This window comes from Hemicordylus capensis, chromosome 1 (assembly GCF_027244095.1).
Source record: "Hemicordylus capensis ecotype Gifberg chromosome 1, rHemCap1.1.pri, whole genome shotgun sequence".
In the NCBI taxonomy this organism is placed as follows: domain Eukaryota; kingdom Metazoa; phylum Chordata; class Lepidosauria; order Squamata; family Cordylidae; genus Hemicordylus; species Hemicordylus capensis.
Window position 1 is genome coordinate 115615599 of NC_069657.1, and position 17777 is coordinate 115633375.

Consider the following 17777-nt stretch of genomic DNA (forward strand, 5'->3'; position numbering starts at 1 on the left):
GTGTGTAACATGCGGTGAACAGATGGGATTATGGTACTTGCCATTGCTTGTTGGATATGTATGGCTCAAAATGGGCTAAAGGTGACCCACAATTAGACCAGTTTTGGCAGCATGATGAGGGAAAGGGAGGTTGGGAAGGAGGGTAGGGAGGAAGGGAAACAGCGGAAGTGTTTGTCACCTGATTAAATTTTTCTTCCACATGTTGAAGCCGTTGAAGCACACCAGATAGTGCAAATGCAGCAGGGCAGGAAGATGCAAGTGTTTCAGAAAGTCGGGATTCCAGTTCAGTGTGCTCTAGACTCCTCAAATGCCTAGTCATTGGATCAGGACCAGGCAAAGACTGCATGGACTCCCTGACTGTGTGTTCAGCCCTAGCTACTACCTGAAACTGGGAAACACTTAAAATGAAGGAAAAAAAATCTATTTCATCAAATCAGAGTACATCTACACAGATAGGGACTTCATGCACAGGAATATTCCTTTTTACAAGATTTATATGATTTAATAGTTACTAAGCACATAACTCTTGCAGTTATTGGAGAACTAATCACAGTGCTTCTAAAAAGGAACAGATAGCATGCAAATATTCTCAGTAGGCAATTTCCTCCATTTGATCTCTCTGCAGACTCTTAACCCTTTTCCCTCTCCCTCTCGGCTGGTTCTTTGAAGCAGACCCAAACTTGTTCAGGTGCTCTTCACTCCCATCCTCACTCTCCTATCAGTTGTTTTGAGTTTGACCTGCTCCTTGCTCTGCTGTACCCAAACTTATTCAAGTCTCTCTCTTCAGTCCTCCTGCCTCTGTCAGTCCTTTGAATTGACTCCTCTCCCTCTCTCCATCCAAAGTTGGTCAGGTGCCCTTTGCTCTCATACTTGCTCCCCGGCTGGTTCTTTTGACCCGTTCTTCTATTTTCCTTTCTCCCAAACTCACTCAGGTCCTCTGTCTTGCCTCTTATACCTCTCTCCCAATTCTTTAAATCAGCTTCTCCTTCTCTTCTCGAACTTGTTCAGGTGCCTATCTTGCTCCCTTTCCTCTTGGTTCACCCTACCAACCTCTCTCTCCCTTTCTCCGAACTTTCTTGGATCCTTCTTCTCTTGCCTTCTCTTCTTTGGTGCTGATCCCTTCTCACTTATTCTTCCCAACCTTTGTTGGATTCTTTCACTAGCTCTCCTGCTGAACAGACCACCCATCACTGTGATTAAATGGTGTAGCAATACTTTTATGCAAATTGGCTTAGAACTCTTTAGCTGTCAATCATAAGAGCCAGAGAGTGTCTGAAGTTGGAAGTGAAGTTCAGTGAGAATGGGGATTTGGATCTGGGTAGGAGCAGTTTCAAAGAGGAGTTGTTCCAAGACTCAAAGGGTAAGATAGTCTAAAAAAATAAAGGACTGGGTTATTAGGACAGCCTGTAATAAATACTGGGTTGTGAAGTACAGTTCTGGGAAGGCACTGGGTTCAAAGGTGAAAAACCTTGTATATAAGGTGTAAAGAAACTAGGTGCTGTAAAAAGTTCAAATCATCAACTTTGTAATCAGGCAAGATTTCAGCCCTACTAATCAGTAGTGAAACAAATAAACCTCAGATAACATCTTTAAATAAATATTCTTCTTGTTTTGTTTTAAAGTACACCTGAGTGATTTCTGTAACAAACCCTCCTTTTGTCTGCAAAGCCACATTATCAGAAACCAACAGAGTTACAGAGGCTTCATCATATAATTGGTGGCACTGGAAATAGAAGTACACTTATACAAGCCAAAGTAACAACCAAGGTGAAAAACAACTGAAAATAAACTTTACACACACCCCTGACTCAGAGCAAACACCACAATCACTGCTTCATAACCCTCAGTGATAAGCATCCAGGCAGTAATAACATACAGTTCAGATGTTAAGTATTAAGAGCCCAGACATATGAATATTTTACAAGTCTTCTAAAAAGGGGAGGGGAAGAGTCTGTGTAACACGGGAATACCCATGTTTCTGATAAAATCTAAGCCACTACTATTCTGTATTCAATGATACACTTTTATTTGGACTTTTAAGCCTGTGGTTGTGACTTTCTGGGAAACTGCCTGTTTAATAACCTAGCCTACATGGTCCTGAAAGAGGTCCAACAGCACCCTCTCAGAACACCAGTATTAGTGGTGTCTGGAGATTCTCAAGTGGAGGGGAGGACATCTGTTAGGAATACTTAGGCTGCTTTAGAGCAGGGACTGGGTTAGGGAACTATGGATTTCTTTCCAGCTTTCAAAGGTTCCCTGTCTAAAAGTCAATACAATTCTTAACAGTAATAGCAAGTCATTTAGCATAGTATTACCATTAAGTTTCCTCTGTTTAATGGCAGAGAATAAAGAAAACAACCTTGTTGCCAGAAAGACAGCTCACAATAGCTCACAAATTAAGCCTGTAATCTCTTAATAAGGCTGCTTTTATGGGGAGAGGGGAATCTAACATTCAGAACTGACACTCAACATATGCAGCATGTTTGTTCAACTAAATGTGTCCCTCTTCCTCATGTAGAAGTGAGGGAATTTGAAAATTACATTATTCAGCAGCAGGCCACCTTGGTTTAAATGGTATGCAAAGACAAGAGAGTAATCCAGGACGGGAGGCTCAGCGGCAAGTTGAAATGCATGGGAAATTTTTCAGACTACTTTAACCACAAAACTCTGCTTAAGGGAATTTGAAAAAATTAGATAATCATGTCTGCTTCTAAACATTTTCCAAAGGTGTGCTCCAGATCTTTTATTGGCTTCTTACTCAACTAGCCATTCCAATTATATCCCTTGAGGAAATACTCTCATTAGTATTCCGAGAGACAGCATGCACTGGAATATACCACAGAGTTTAAGACAACTCTGTTGCCAGGAATAAATACGCTATAATGTAACCTACTATAATCAACCATGAAACTTACACATTATAGCTGCATATTGTTTTTGCAGCAGAACAAACTTTTCTTTTGCCTTTATCTAAGGGCCAATCCACATGATTCTTTTAGCAAGGTTCACTACAAAGATAAGGTAACTTAGGAATCAGTATGCAATGAAATATTTTACCAACTTTAATCAGCTATGGACTATTGCCATGTATCATTTCCTCAGTGTGTTTCACTGTATATCTATCTCTGAAGGTAAAAAGGAATTTGTCATGGGCATTATCTATAATGCTCTGCGGCAAGAAGGTTAGACCACACATTGCAATCAAGGAAATATTCTTTTATGAATTCCTACCTGCCTTTTCGGTGCAGGTGGTGGGCTACAAGTTGGATTCTCAGGTTTAGCAAAGCGAGGATTGATAGGAGGAACAGAAGAAAGGTGCAAAGCTGGTTTATCTACTAGCTCCTTCAATAGCAAAAAAAAAAGCAAAAAGCAAAAAAAAAAAAGCAGGAGAAATCCAAAGGATAAAAAGGAATAGTTTATGAAGAGTGGAGACAGTATTGCAAGACACTAAGACAGAAGGAAGAAGAAACACTTTCAAACATGTCACAGCTTCTACAACACAGGTTTGTTGTATGTATGTTGGCTCCCACATGAGGCAAGGTGAGGCAATGGTGTCAGGCAGGAAGTGCGGACACCCTGCCATCCTGGGCATCACCCACTTGCCTGGGACTACTGCCCTCACCTTTCAAAATTAAATCAAAACCAGCCCAAATATCAAGCACTCAAAGAAAAAGAAAAGAAAAAGAAGAAATATATCCCATCAGAAAGACTTCCTTTTACTTTAAAAAATTAATCTTACTGTTATTTCTCACTCACCTGCCTTCGTAGTGAAATGCTGGGAGCATTTTCTTCTAATTTGGCTAAGAGCTGAGTTGCCATAGACTTCACCTTATTTTGATTAATTCCTTCTTTCACATCCCCCAGTTGCTTCCCAGAATTGGCTCCTCGATTCAAAACACTTGATGACTGAAATGAAACAACCAGAGGATAACATAACTTACATTTGCATTCCAAGTGACTGCTAGGGCTACTCCTAGAATAAAATAGTGCCCTAGGTGAGAAGTGCCTTTGATGCCTGCCACCACGGTATGCTTATCAGTGTTGCCAAGTTGTGTGGCTTCTGCAGGAATCAAAACCTAGTTGTGAAAAAGGGTTGACTGTTTGCAGGCTTTCCCAGCAATACCCATGAAAAGGGCCCAGAGCTGCCTCTTAGTCAATTGCTGCCAGTGCTCTCCTGCTCCAGTTTTGGGATCCTACTGAAGTCTCAGAGGCCTTCTGCACATGCTTCTTCAGCTTTCTTCCCTCTCTCCAAGTCTTTCTTCCTATCTTGTTTCCAACCTGGTGCATGAGTTTTCTCTCTCCCCCTCTACCTCAACCATAACAGACAAATTAGAGAAAGCTCTCTCTCCTGGGAGTTATTCACACATGCCTTCATGCCGTGGGGATCTGAAGAGTGAATCTGTTTTGCAGCAGATTCAGAAGATGTTCAATTTGGGGGATTAGTTGGACAGTTCACATAGCCGTTGGCTCCTCCCACATCCCCTGCAGTCTTTCTCCTTTGTGCATTCTCATCAATTGCTCTGGGTTTTTTCTCCAACCGATTGCTCTGGGTTTTTTCTCCAACATAGCAGGAGAAGATGGGGAGACCTTTTTTCTTCTCTCCCCACTTTTTTGTTAGCTTGACAGCTGGGAATGGAAGAACAGCATGACAGGTTGCCAATCAACTGGATGAGAGCACTTAACCCAAACCTACCGAATCTGACCCAAAACTTTGCTGATTTTTATAATGAACTTGCCTTTGTGAGTGACTGCCTTCATCACCTCATCCCCCCCCCCGCCCAACTCCAGACCATTTAAGAGGCAGGGACGTATAAAGGACTTGGGTTATATCAAAGCTGGCGATTTCCCACACTGCTACTGGAGCTTTGAAGAAGGCAGGGGGCTGGGCAGGCTGGGGTTGGGTGATGTTTGGAGAAGCCAAGAGGAGCAGCTCAGCTTAAAGTCCCCCACGCCACAATCAGAGGCCGGCGTCATGAGCCAGGTGAGGTGGGGATGTTGGAGGGGGGTGAGACTCTTGGCTGGCAGGGAGGACACGCCCAGGACCCCCAGCAGCAAGGGAGGATGACTCCAGAAGCTTCTCTGGTTGGTACCCCCCAACCCCCGCTGCTGCATCCCTGTGCTTCTTGCTCAGCAGGGGGTGCGGGGAGTCAATCCCCACAGCAGTCCAGAGACCCAGACCCAGCCAGGGAATGGATGGCGTGCAACCTCAGGCCTGCCTGTTCACACCACCATGCCTCCCCATCAGCAGCAGGAATCCTCCCAGGTCCTCTGAAGTTTGGGAGCAGCCTGCTAGAATGGAGGTGCTTTCTACACCAGAAGCACATGTGTTGGGATGCAGGCAGGCAACTTGCTGACCCTCTGAGGCAGTGGGTGGCTGTGAGGAGGATCATCAGATACTCCAATCATACCCAACACAGCTGTTAAACTCCCCTTCATTTAATTTTGAAAAAAGCTGAAAAACGCCACTCTACACATCAAGAGAGAAGCCCTGCGGCATTCCAGAAAGCTCAGTTATTAAAAAAAAATGCTGTCACAAATACATGATTCTTTTACCCCAGACATAATTCGGGCCAAGCTAGAATGTGCAATCATTCTTAACAGTAATTCGGGGTAAAGCAGAGTCATGTGTATACTGGTCCCTGATAGCTCACAGGGACTTTGGGGTAAATCTTGCTGATATGTGGACTTGCCACCTTCATTCCAGAGGGGATGCGAGGTAAACACCATGTGTGTAAAACTCCTGGTTGTGCTTAGTTTCCTCTCTAGCTCACTGCCCAGTGAGCAAGGACAAATGAGGCACAAATGGCTCTCGTCCTCAGAGTCCTATTTGCTCTTCTCTCCTATTGCACTCTGCATCAGTGTTAATGAGAGTCATGCTGCCTGCAAGCTGGCTATTTATCAGGTAGAGCCTCTACCTGACAAATGGCCAGTCTTCTGGCAGTGCAGCTCTCATTAATGCTGGGGTGGAACACATCAGGAGAGGAAGGAACAAATGGAGCTCTGAGGTGGAGAGGTAGCTGTGTCTCCTTTGGCATGCTTCCAGCCCTGGCTCATTGGGATGAGCTACTCCTACCGCAGACAGAACACACAACAAGCAGTGAGCCACCAAACTCAGCTCTGGTACCCCGTTAAGGTAGATACCCTGGGCAGCAGCCGTGCTTGCCCATCTCTAAGGCTAGTCCTGGATACAGTTAGGGAAAGCCTAGAATGATGAAGAATGAACACCTCCCCACCCACATTCTTATAGTTGGGGGCTAGAGAGGAGCCACTGTTCTCACGCAGAATAAAAACGGCCAAAGAACCACCGTTTATTCCCACACCTTAACAAGCCTTGCTCCTTCCTGTTATGTTATATAGACTTCCACACACTGGTAGAATTCCACGAGTTGGTGTGCAAGTAAAACCAAACCAAATACAACATTTAAGAAGGACTTTATATTTGAGTTTAATGTATTGTTACCTTTGAAATTGGGCAACCTGCACATTTGAAGCTAAATCCAAAATAACTGAGTGCAGACTAGATGCTTTGAATAACATAAGGGAGGAATGGCAACAAAACAAAAACCCGTGAAATGCTGAAGGTTGCCTTACTGGCCACAAGCACAATCTAACAGGACTGCCACATAACTACCAGTAGACAAACATACAGATCACATCGCATATACTGGTAAGGCATATTTCACCTTCTTGAGCAACCAGATGAATTTACCCTGTCCACATCTTAACAAGCCCAGCTCCCACCATAAAACTCTGGGCTAGCTGATTTATTCTCTACCCCCACAACTCTTTTCTTGCCTAGGAATCAGAACACACTGATATGTTTATAATTAGCAAATTTGACCCAAACTGCTGTGGACTCTAAATAAATAGTATGCTCAAAATAAGGAGAATCTTGTATGCTAAAGTTTATATATAAATTAGATTTTTAAACTAACAATTATTATTTTTTATATTTTATGGATCACAGGGTCCCACTCAAAGACAGCAAGTGCAACAACTTGGAAAAACAGAAGTCAATATGGATAGCCACAAAATATGAACAAGCAGTTCAGAAGAACTGTTAGAGGAATATGGCATAAGCTCCTAAGAAAGATGTTTTTATGATTCAAAGCTCTACAATTTTGTTTTAAAATTGTGTCTCAGTTTTAAGAAATGGTTAAATTGACAACTTGGATGTTACATATTAAAGACGACATGAATAATAGAACAAGGAAGTTTGTTCTGGCCAGTGTTGATCACTTAAACACAAGCTCATCCTTACTGATTCTTCCCTTCTTTTACTGTGGGGGGGGGGGGATCACATTACATGTCAGAAAAAAGATTAGCAATGTCAATTGGTACCAACCTCTTCAAAATTGATAAGACTTTTACGCCGCCGTTTATTGGTTTCATTTTCTTCTGCCTAAAACAAGAGAATCAAGAATAAATATATCATCCACTACTACATCAACATTTTAAATTTTCAATCAACTTATTAAAAGGCCTACTAAACTGATGATATCCTACCTAAGATGAACATACAGGCAAACCTCACCATTAGTGGATCTGGCATCCATGGTTCAATGTATCTGTAGTTGGGTAATTGACACCCAACCTCGGTGTGTATGGTGGGGGAGGATTTAACAAGCGGTTAATTTCATGTATCCATGGGTTCGGCGTGGCTGGAAATGACCTCCAAGGTAGTTTCCGGCCACCATTTTGAGAAGAGGAGCCATTTTGTGGACCATTTGTTGTTGTTTTTTTGTTTTTAAAGAACACAATTTTTCATGCAAAAATGTCAGATTTGGGACTTTGGGGGGACACTGCTGGACACTCGTGAAACAGTAGGACACCTTTTTTGGCAGTTTTTAGGGCCCCTTTTAGCCATTTTTAGGGCCCATTTTAGCCTCCATGAACCTAACCCCCTGAGTCCTACTGAATCAATGAATCCCCAATCAATTGTTATCTGTGGTTGTAGCAGAGAATGGAATTCCTATGGATGGGGTTCACCTGAAATGGTCATTTTCAAAAAGCACAGAAGGGCCAGAAAACAGAAGTTAAGGTTTTCTGCATTAAGGCAAAAGTACCATTTTAAGTCCTTTACTAATGAAGCCTGTAAACATTTCCACTAACAGCATCTGCAGGATTCCACTTCCAGTCATCACAAAAATCAGTTGAAGTTTGTTGCCTTCTTTCACTGGACCATGGTGTGAAGCCCATCTCTCATCTTCTTGCCTTTTGGTTTAAAAACTATTTCCAGTCCCACAACCCCCCCCCCCACACACACTTTGTATGTATAAGGGGCAAACACAGACAAATGTGGATATCTCTGTCACATTCACAGGCTGACAACGCAATTATATCCCCCCCACAAACAGAGAGTACTTCCAGATAGCACAAAAATCAACACTGCACAATGTCATGTTCCATAGCAGGGAAATGGAATCAGACTTGAGAAATATACCAAATTATTAGGCTTATTGTGTACAATCTGTTGGAAGTTAAAGGACTTTGCGCTGTCTCTTGTCTCAGACAGTGGAGGACAGACTAGTGAGTCAGAGGGCTAGAGGGTCAAGACATTGGTCATCCCTTCTCCACTGCTCTGACACTATCCCTTTGAAATGTAGATTGCTACTCTTAGGGATCAACTTCCTTTCTCCTCTCTCTTCCCTACCTGCCCTTCTCTACCTTGCAACATGGCAAGCCTCTCTCCCTGCACCATATGTGCAGAGAAGATGCAGAATCCATCTGCATCCAGCTAGATAGATAGAGTAGAGATCCTAACTCCTCACTTTCCTATCTAGAATGGAGTTCCTTAATAAATGCCTTTTATATTGATTTGAAACTATGAATTGGCTCCAAGTTACTTTACTCTCAGCATACACGCATGCCTAACTAAATTTCCGCTGTGTTGTGCCTCTGTGCACTCTGCTATAATGAGAAAGGGATTCTCTCACCACAGAGAATTTCCAACACAATCACTCTTGCTGGATTGTGGCTTGTAATCCTTCAACATGATTTTCAGCATGTATTGTTCAAAGTCATGCTTACTTAGAAGTGCACTGGGCACTTTAGACCTTAGAAAGCCTATTCTTAATATGACTTCTCATTTAAAACAGATGAAATCTGTAAAGCACCATTATCAACACAACTAATTTTATAACATTTAGATCTCAGTCTTTCCCAAGAAGAGTTTTGAGTGGCTAAATACTTAAGAGTGGCTTTTTAGTCTCACACCTGTGAGGATGGCTTAGTTGAGAGAGAATGATTTGCTTAATGCTACCCAGTTAGAGGCACAGCTGAGCAGGAATTTACCTCAATTTCCAGGTCCAGGCTCAACATTAGCTACTGTACCATACTAGCTCTTCAACTGATTAATTCAGTGCTGTCTACCAACAAGGGCCAAACAAGCATCAAAAAGATTCAGGGCACAATGAAGGCTTCTGAAGCCCCATAAACAAACAGGAACAAACAACTGCAGGTAGGATTGCAGCTTAAATGTGTAAAGTGGTTTACAATTATCCAATTCAAAATAATTCTTAGAGAAGTAAATCTCAGTTCCCATTAAATAGAGATGGGGAATGGAATCTGAGAGAAATCTTCTCTTCAGGGCAAACTAGCATGATTAAAACCAGATGTTTTAACATTAAAGACATTGTTTCATCTTCCATGTTTGTTATGAACTGCCGCTGTGGGGAGGGACTGAGCCGGGGAGAGCTATTTAAGCCCAGCTCCTGCTATAGACGCAATACAGATCTGGGGGAATATAGCTGCTGTTTACAAAAACACATACAAAAACACAAAGGAATGCACCCAGAAGGCCAAGTGGCATATTTAAAGTCACATCTAGTCAAGTCGATGTCTCAAGCACAATGTCAAGAGTGTCTCCCACTGTTCATAATACAATAACTAGTGCTTTTATAAGTGTGAGGTTTCCAGCCTTCTAAAGTTATGAAATCTTTGAAAGAGCTGTCTTGATCTAGTGCTCTAATGGATTCATCAGTAAGTAAAACTTATTTCAACTGTGGTAACTGAGCCCAGAGAATTATTACATACGGCTTTTCAACCAAGGAACTATTTTTGAAGTGGTTTACACAGCAAAAGGAATGGAGAGGAAAGGGTTTCTTATCCTTTGGTTTTTTTTAAAAAAAAAACCTAAACACAAGGTTAACACCAGCAACAGCCACTGAGACACACATTATGCTGGGCTGAATAGGGACAGTCACTTGCTTCCCCTGCTAAATATTAGAGAAAAGGTGTGTCTCAGCCCAGTTAACAGGATAATTAGAATTACACTACTGCACAATTCGGGGCCTATATGAATCAAACTGTTTCGTTCACGATCATCATTTCTCACAGCTGGTTGTATGAATTAATGGATCAACATGATTGTACCCATTTTCATGTTTTATCATGAGTTCTGGACAAGTTAACCATAAAATGATAGGTATGCTGCAAGAAAAATGTAAAGAATATTTCAGCCATTTTTCCTGGAAAATATCAACCTGTCCAGCTCTCTAGAGCTGTCAAGATCAACCACAGGATGCAGCCTGGCAATCTGCAGTGCCAGGAATAAAAACAGAAAGTGAGATCAAAGTAGCACAGGCTTCCTTTATATATATTTTTTTCACTGCATATAATAAATCATCATGGAAGTAAAGATTATCCCAACCCTAACTTCTGGGCTAATCCCAAAAGAAACAAGGTGACAGTATGTTAAATATTACATGTTTCAAGTACCAGCTCTTGCTAACGTAGCACAATGTCCTGTGTAAGCATTAGTCTGCCCAACAAGACTAAACACTGTGGTAGCAGAACAATTTGTTCGGCTGAAGTTTGTTCATTCCCTTCTCACAGAACCACAGAACACTACCTTCCAAAATCTTCAACAATAGTCTTTGCTGAACCAATTTCCCTTTCTTTAAAAATAAACGATACCAGTCATTCTATATTGTCCAGTTACCTTTTGATTGCCAGCTATGAAATCTACTCTCTTTATTGCTTTTCATATATCAGCCCCCCACCCCACTCAACCATCTTATCACATGAGGTGTGGAAGTCTCAGTTCCTCCTGAATATTTATGTAACCAATACACACTTGTTGCTAACCGGCTAATCTCATTTGGAACAAGTGGAAACTGTTCTCCTGTCTCCAGTGTGTGTTTCAGTTAATAGGGTAAGTCTCCCACAGAAAAAAAATCTACATTTTAACCATGCGTTCAAAATAAATGAGGTGGCACTACAATGACTTCAAAAACAATTGTGAGCTGAAAATCAGAAGTGATAGCTGTGCCAGCTTATTGACAAAATTATAACGTCAACTACGAAGTAGTATTTCAGGCCTTAGACAATTTCCATATAATGAGAGGCACATAACTCCTGAAGTATCCTGCAGCTATGCTTTTTCTCTTGAACTTATAGGCAATGTCATAAGTAACTTCTGCTTAATGCCAGACAGCTGTCAAGCTTTTGAACAGGTACTTGGAGGAACAGACAATGAGCTGGATGCAAGTTAATAAACTGAAGCTCAATCTAAACAAGAGAAAGGTTTTGTTGGTGAGTGATCTATCACTTCAGGGTAGTGGCATTTATTTATTTATTTGATTTATATACCACCCTTCCAAAAATGGCTCAGGGCAGTTTACATTAAAATGTAACTGTATTCAGTCTACAAAATCTACAATTTACAAAATGTAAATATATTCAATTTATTTGAATACATTCAAATGCAAATGTATTCAATCTGTTCTGGATGAGTTTGCACTGCTTCTTAAAGGAACAGGTTCACAGTTGGGGGCAGGTGGTACTGCTTAATCCAGTCCTGCTACTTGATGACAAAGTGGCGTGAGTAGTATGCAGTGCCTTTTGCCAGCTTTGGTTACTTGAAGGATGCATCCCTAAATCAGGAAAGTTGATTTTGCCTCCATTACCCATGCTCTCATGGTGTCCAAGCCACATTAATGTGATATACGGAGGCTACTCTGGAGAGGTCTGAACACAGTGACTAGGAATTCATGATAAATATGCGAGTGCTGAAAAGAACTGCACTGGCTACCAGCTTGTTACCAGGTCCAATTCAGGGTGTTGGTTTGAACCTTTAAATTCCTACATGGTTTGGGACCTGGAAATCTGAAGGACTGTCTGCACCCAACAGCTGAAGTCATCTTCTGAGGCCCTACTCTGGATGCCTTGTCCCCAGAGTTGAGGCAGGTGGAAACTGCAGAGAAGAGGACCGTTCCAGTGATGGCACCCAGACACTGGAATTCATCACCAAGATATGTACACATACCACCTTCACTATTATCTTTTTGGTGCCAGGCAAAGTCTGCCCTGTACTCTTGGGTGCTTTAATTTGTTCCTTTAAAATATTTCTATGCTGCCCAAAACATTAAATCAATTAACAATTAAAACCATTTAAAATCCAATATTAAAAATATTAAAACTATAAATCGAATTAAAAGCCTGGGTGAATAAGTGTTTCTTCAGTGCCTTTTAAAAAGTTGCCAGAGATGGGGAGGCTCTTATTTCCACAGGGAGCAGATTCCAAAGTCCAGGGGCAGCAACGGAGAAGACTCGTCCCTGAGTAGCAGCCAAACAAGTTGGCAGCAACTGCAGACGAACCTCTCCAGATGATCTTAACAGGCAGTGGGGCTCATGGCAAAGAAGACGTTCTCTTAAATACCCAGGGCCTAAGCTGTTTAAGGATTTACAGGTAATAACCAGCACCTTGTGAAACATATCAGCACCCAGTGTAGTTCTTTCAACACAGGAGTAATACGGTATCTCCTAGATGACCCAGAGACCAACCTGTCTGCTGCATTCTGGACCAACTGCAGTTTCTGGACTATGTACAAAGGCAGCCCTACATAGAACACATTGCAGTAATCCAGCCTAGAGGTTGCTAGCCTATGTACCACTGTTTTGAGGTCATTCATCTCAAGAAACAGACTGGCGTATCAGCCGAAGCTGATAAAAAGCACCTCTGGCCACCACTTCAACTTGGGGAACCAGGGAGATATCTGGATCCAGAAGCACCCCTCAGACTGCGTATCTGTTCATTCCGGGGAAGCATGACCCATCCAGAACCAGCAGATCAAAGTTGTCTCCTGAGTTCCGACCCCACACAATAAGTACTTCTGTCTTATCTGGATTCAGCTTCAATTTGTTATCCCTCACCCAGCCCATTATTGCCGGCAGGCAGGCATTAGGGAGGTTATGCCTTCTCCTGATGAAGAGAAGGCATAAATGATGAAGACATGGAGAAACAGATTTGGGTGTCATCAGCATTACTGATAATACCTTGCACCAAATCTCCTGATTGTCTCTCCCAGGGGCTTCATGTAGATATGAAACACTGGAAACAATATAGAGCCCTGAGAGACATCATATGAAAGTTCAGATTTTGAAGAACAACAGTCTCCAAGGGACACCATCTGGAATCTTCCAGATGGTAGGTGAGGTAGGAGCGGAACCACTGCCAAGCAGTGCCTCCCACCCCCAATCCCCTCAGATGCTCCAGAAGGATACTATGGTCGGTAGTATTCAAAGCTGCCGAGAGATCCAAAAGGACCAACAGAGTCACACTTCCTCTGTCAATTCCCAATTGGAGATCATCCATCAGGACGACCAAGGCAGTCTCCACCCCCAGTCTGCCTGAAAGCCAGTTTGAAATGGGTCTAGATAATCAGTTTTCTCCAAGACCTCCTGGAGCTGGGATGCCACCACCTTCTCAATCACCTTGCCCAGCCATGGAGACAGGCCTGTAATTGCTTAACGTTGAGGGATCCAAGGCAGGCTTCTTGGCAGGTCTAATGATTGCCTCCTTAAGACAAGGAGATATCTTCCCCTCCCTCAGAGAAGCATTTATGATCTCTACCAGGCCCTCTACAAAAGCCTCCTTGCAAGATAGTATAAGCCATGTCCGGCAAGGATCAAGAGGGCAAGTGGTAGGCACCATTCCAAACAACTTGTCCACATCCTCAGGAGTCACAAACTGAAACTAATCCAAGGTCATTACATAAGAAGAACTGCTGGACACTTTGGCATCAGACTCTGTAACAATTGTGGAGTCTGAGTCCAAGTCGGCCTGCATATGAGAGATGTTGTTTACAAAAAATCTCATTACAAATATCACAGTGAGTAATTGTTGGTTCCAAATACTGATTCAAGGGGGGAGGGGTGCGCATTAGTCCCTTCACAACCATGAACAACTCCCCCTGACATGAACTTGCAGATGTGATATGGGAGAAAAAGAATAATTTCTTTGACAGATGTATCACCTGAGGATAGATTTTCAAGTGTGCTCTATGTAATAATCCATCAGATTCGAGGTGAGTCTTTCTCCACTTGCGCTCTAGGCGTCTACCTTACTACTTCAGCCTCTGTAGTTCTTCTGTATACCAAGGGGCCAGTTTCAAAGCGGGTCAGAGAGGACGCTTAGGAGTGATTGTGTCCACTGCCCTGGTGAGTTGATTATTCCAGTTCTCCACCAGAGTGTTGACAGGGTCACCAGCAGAGCCAACACTAAATTCCTCAAAGATTTCTTGGAATCCTATTGGATTCAGTAACTTTCTTGGATGGACCATCCTAATGGGCCCTTCGCCCCTGCGGAGGTGGGACGCGGTTGTGAGTCCAACCTTAACCAGATGGTGGTCCGTCCATGATAATAGGGAAATCACTTTAAAACATCACTTAGCCTTGTTCTTTTTATTCCCTCTGTCTATTAATTTTAAGTCAGCTGCAGTTATTAGTGTTGTGCTCTGTTTTTATTCTGTTTCTGTGGGTTTTTACTATTTTGTTAGCCACCTTGATACTAAGTGGATAAGTTAAGATATAGATCTTTAAAATAAACACTACAAATCCAAAGGACCTTATTAAAAGTTTAAAGTACTCATTTACCTTGAACCAGGTTCATTTTGGTCTAGGTCAAAGTATTTGTCAAGACAAGAAAGATTTTAAGTTTCTGGATAGGGCTTTGCTGGTTAGGGCTTTTGTATGCACCTAGTTCTACTGAAGGTGTATAAACTAATAGATACTATGCTGTTTAGCTATATTTTGTTTGTCCTGTTTGGAGTCAGAAGATGCAGCAGCAGAATAAAGGAATATGTTTAAGCTGCTTTTCTAATTAAGTTTCAGAGTTTAAGAAGTGCATAGCATCATCAGTAACCAAATGCTTATATTCTGTACATGAACAGAAACAGTACAAATCACAACTTGAAATATACTGTCAAGTTTTTAGCAAAACTATCTGCTGGGTGATTTCTTAGGAAGCGTTTGGGGTTTTGGAAGGAAATTTTTATTTTCACCATTTGGGCTTCTGTTGAGTTTGTATGCCTGAGTGAAGAAATGTTGTTTCCTAAAAAGGGCATGAGGTTACTGGTTGGTAGTTGAACATTCGTATGATTGGAAGATGTATTTATAGAATGGGCAACAGAAGAATGATCTTATACTTATGCTAGGAAAAGTTTGCTAAGAACTTTATTTAGTGGGCTTGCTGAGGCAAACAGTCTCTTCTTTTTAAAAAGAAAAAAGAAAGACAAGACATTTCATTGTTTTGACTTTCTAGGGATGGCCAAGTTTATCTTTGCTTAATCCATGACTTGTTTAGATTAGACAAATCATTTTAAATTCTCAGTGAATGCATCAGAACACTACCTCAGTGAATGCATAAAGGAACTACCTTCTCCAATTTTAATGAATATAGGAAACAAATGGAGCCATATCATAGAGAAAAGAACAGCTTTTTATAATGAATGAAAAAATTCCAGAATAATTGGATAGTAGAGAACACCACTAGTGCAACAGTGCTAGCACAAGCCATTTTCTCCATCCCTTCCTTCTCACTGCAACTCCCCTGAGCCCTGAAAACCCATTCCTGACTTGTAAATCAACTCTGCTCCACTTTCATAAGAGATCTCTGACCACTTTCTGAGAACTCCCACCCCCTCTCCCACAGCCACCTCTGCTGCCACCACATAACATTGGTAACTGTCTCTCGGCCCTCAGGAATTGCTTTTCCAGGGGCTGCGGCAAGGGGTGGAGAAAATGGCTTGTGCTAGCACTGTTGCACTAGTACTGCTGGATGCTACCCATAGTTTTCTTAAGAGAAGGATAGGGGTGCAAGCAGAAGAAACCTCAAGATCAGAATATAAAATGCGAAGTACATGCCAATACAATTTACATCAGTGTTTCCTAGATGTAATAGTGCAAGCCAAAAGTACTAACCTCTACAGAACTGTGTTACTATAATATAGCTCACATATAGCATTTATATATGAACAGCCACCAGGGACCATTAAACAGAACATTTCCCAATTTATTAAAGTGCAGGAAGGGTCAGAGGCTAAGCCCTATCTACTTTGCACCATTAATATTAGGCTAGCAAATTGGGTGAAAATATGCTCCATCATTTTATAATACAGTAGAACTGAAGTTCAGGGAGGAACAACCAAACTAGCTAATACTGAAGCAAGCCTGTTAAACACCAAGAAAGCAGAGTCTACATTAGCAGTGCTATGCATTATGGCAAATTTCATGACAGGTAAAGGGTTTATCTGAGTCTTCTTTGCTTTTCTGAGAAGTCAAACTCTTAAACTGATGACACCATGAGCCTGAAAACCAGGATGCTGGATTGCTGCCAGAAAGACATTGTCTCAGCCCACAACTCATTAACAGCTCTCCACACTTGACCACATATCAAAGTGGTGGCAGGACAGATGCTGCTGTTGAGACAACAGTTATACTGGGTTCTAGGCTAATACCATCACAAGAAACCTACTAAGTTGTTTGCTGCTGCCCAACAACAGCAAACCACTATTTGCCACTAAGAACAGAAGGAAGGCAGCATATAGGATCTACTTTGTCATATCAGACCAATCAAATATAGCCTCACACTAGCACTACTCACACATTATGTTCAACGCTCACACAAATGTACACAGGTACAGATCTGTAGACAGATACAGTTATTCACATGATTTGTTGAACAGAGGCACAGCAATGTACTTCCTATCTGTACCATGCATTGTGGGCAGGTGTGTGTGCTGTATCCAGGCTCATTTTAAAATGAACACAGGTACAGCCATTCACATTAAACAGTGTAGGAGTGTACAGATATCTGTATACTCATACAGCATAATGTCCGAGTATGGTTACTCTCTTCTCCAAAACCAACCAAAACCAACAAGCCAGATGTGGGGATTAAAGGCAAAGTACCCCTGAATAGGAAATCCTGTTTTTAGCTGGCTAATAGCCAATGATAACTGCAGTCTCCTTTAATTTGTTTAATTGGTTTATAAGGTTTTGGTCATAACCATGTCTTTGGGGCAATGAATTCCATATAACTGTGTGTGCTCAAAGTATTTCTGTATGTCCTAAACCACTGAATTTCATTTAATTGTCATCTAACATTTAGGGACATGAGAAAATATAAACTCCAATAGCATCTCAGTAACTGTGGCTTTATAAAATTTTCACACAAAGCCAAGTGTCTGGGGCATTTAGCAACCCATTATTCTTCTGTTTTAAAAATGGAGCTTGTACATATACAGGGGTCTTACTTTTGGTATTCTCTTCCTTGGAAATGTTAAATTGATGTAGTTATTAAAGATTAGGTTGGATGATTTTGCTGAACAAAGATCATTTCTTTCTCCATTTTGCTTGTCCACAGAACCTGTTCAAATATAAAATAAATAATTAAAATGAAGGGTGTTCCCCCAGTACTTAGAACCTTCATATTAAGCTAGAAAAATGCCCCTTTTAAGTAATTTTTCATAAAAAAAGATTTGTATTTCTGCATT

General features: G+C 41.7%; 1 protein-coding gene across 1 annotated transcript in view; it reads right to left on the reverse strand.

Annotated features, from left to right (window-relative positions):
• The window catches only part of MICAL2 (microtubule associated monooxygenase, calponin and LIM domain containing 2), a 255246-nt gene that overhangs the window by 123917 nt on the left and 113552 nt on the right, over nt 1-17777 (reverse strand). The window contains exons 14-18 of the mRNA XM_053245068.1: nt 17538-17650; nt 7346-7402; nt 3757-3906; nt 3232-3342; nt 179-388 (exon numbers count right to left, since the gene is read on the reverse strand). Of these exons, the coding sequence (XP_053101043.1) occupies nt 179-388; nt 3232-3342; nt 3757-3906; nt 7346-7402; nt 17538-17650 (641 nt within the window). The remainder of the gene's footprint in view (nt 1-178; nt 389-3231; nt 3343-3756; nt 3907-7345; nt 7403-17537; nt 17651-17777) is intronic.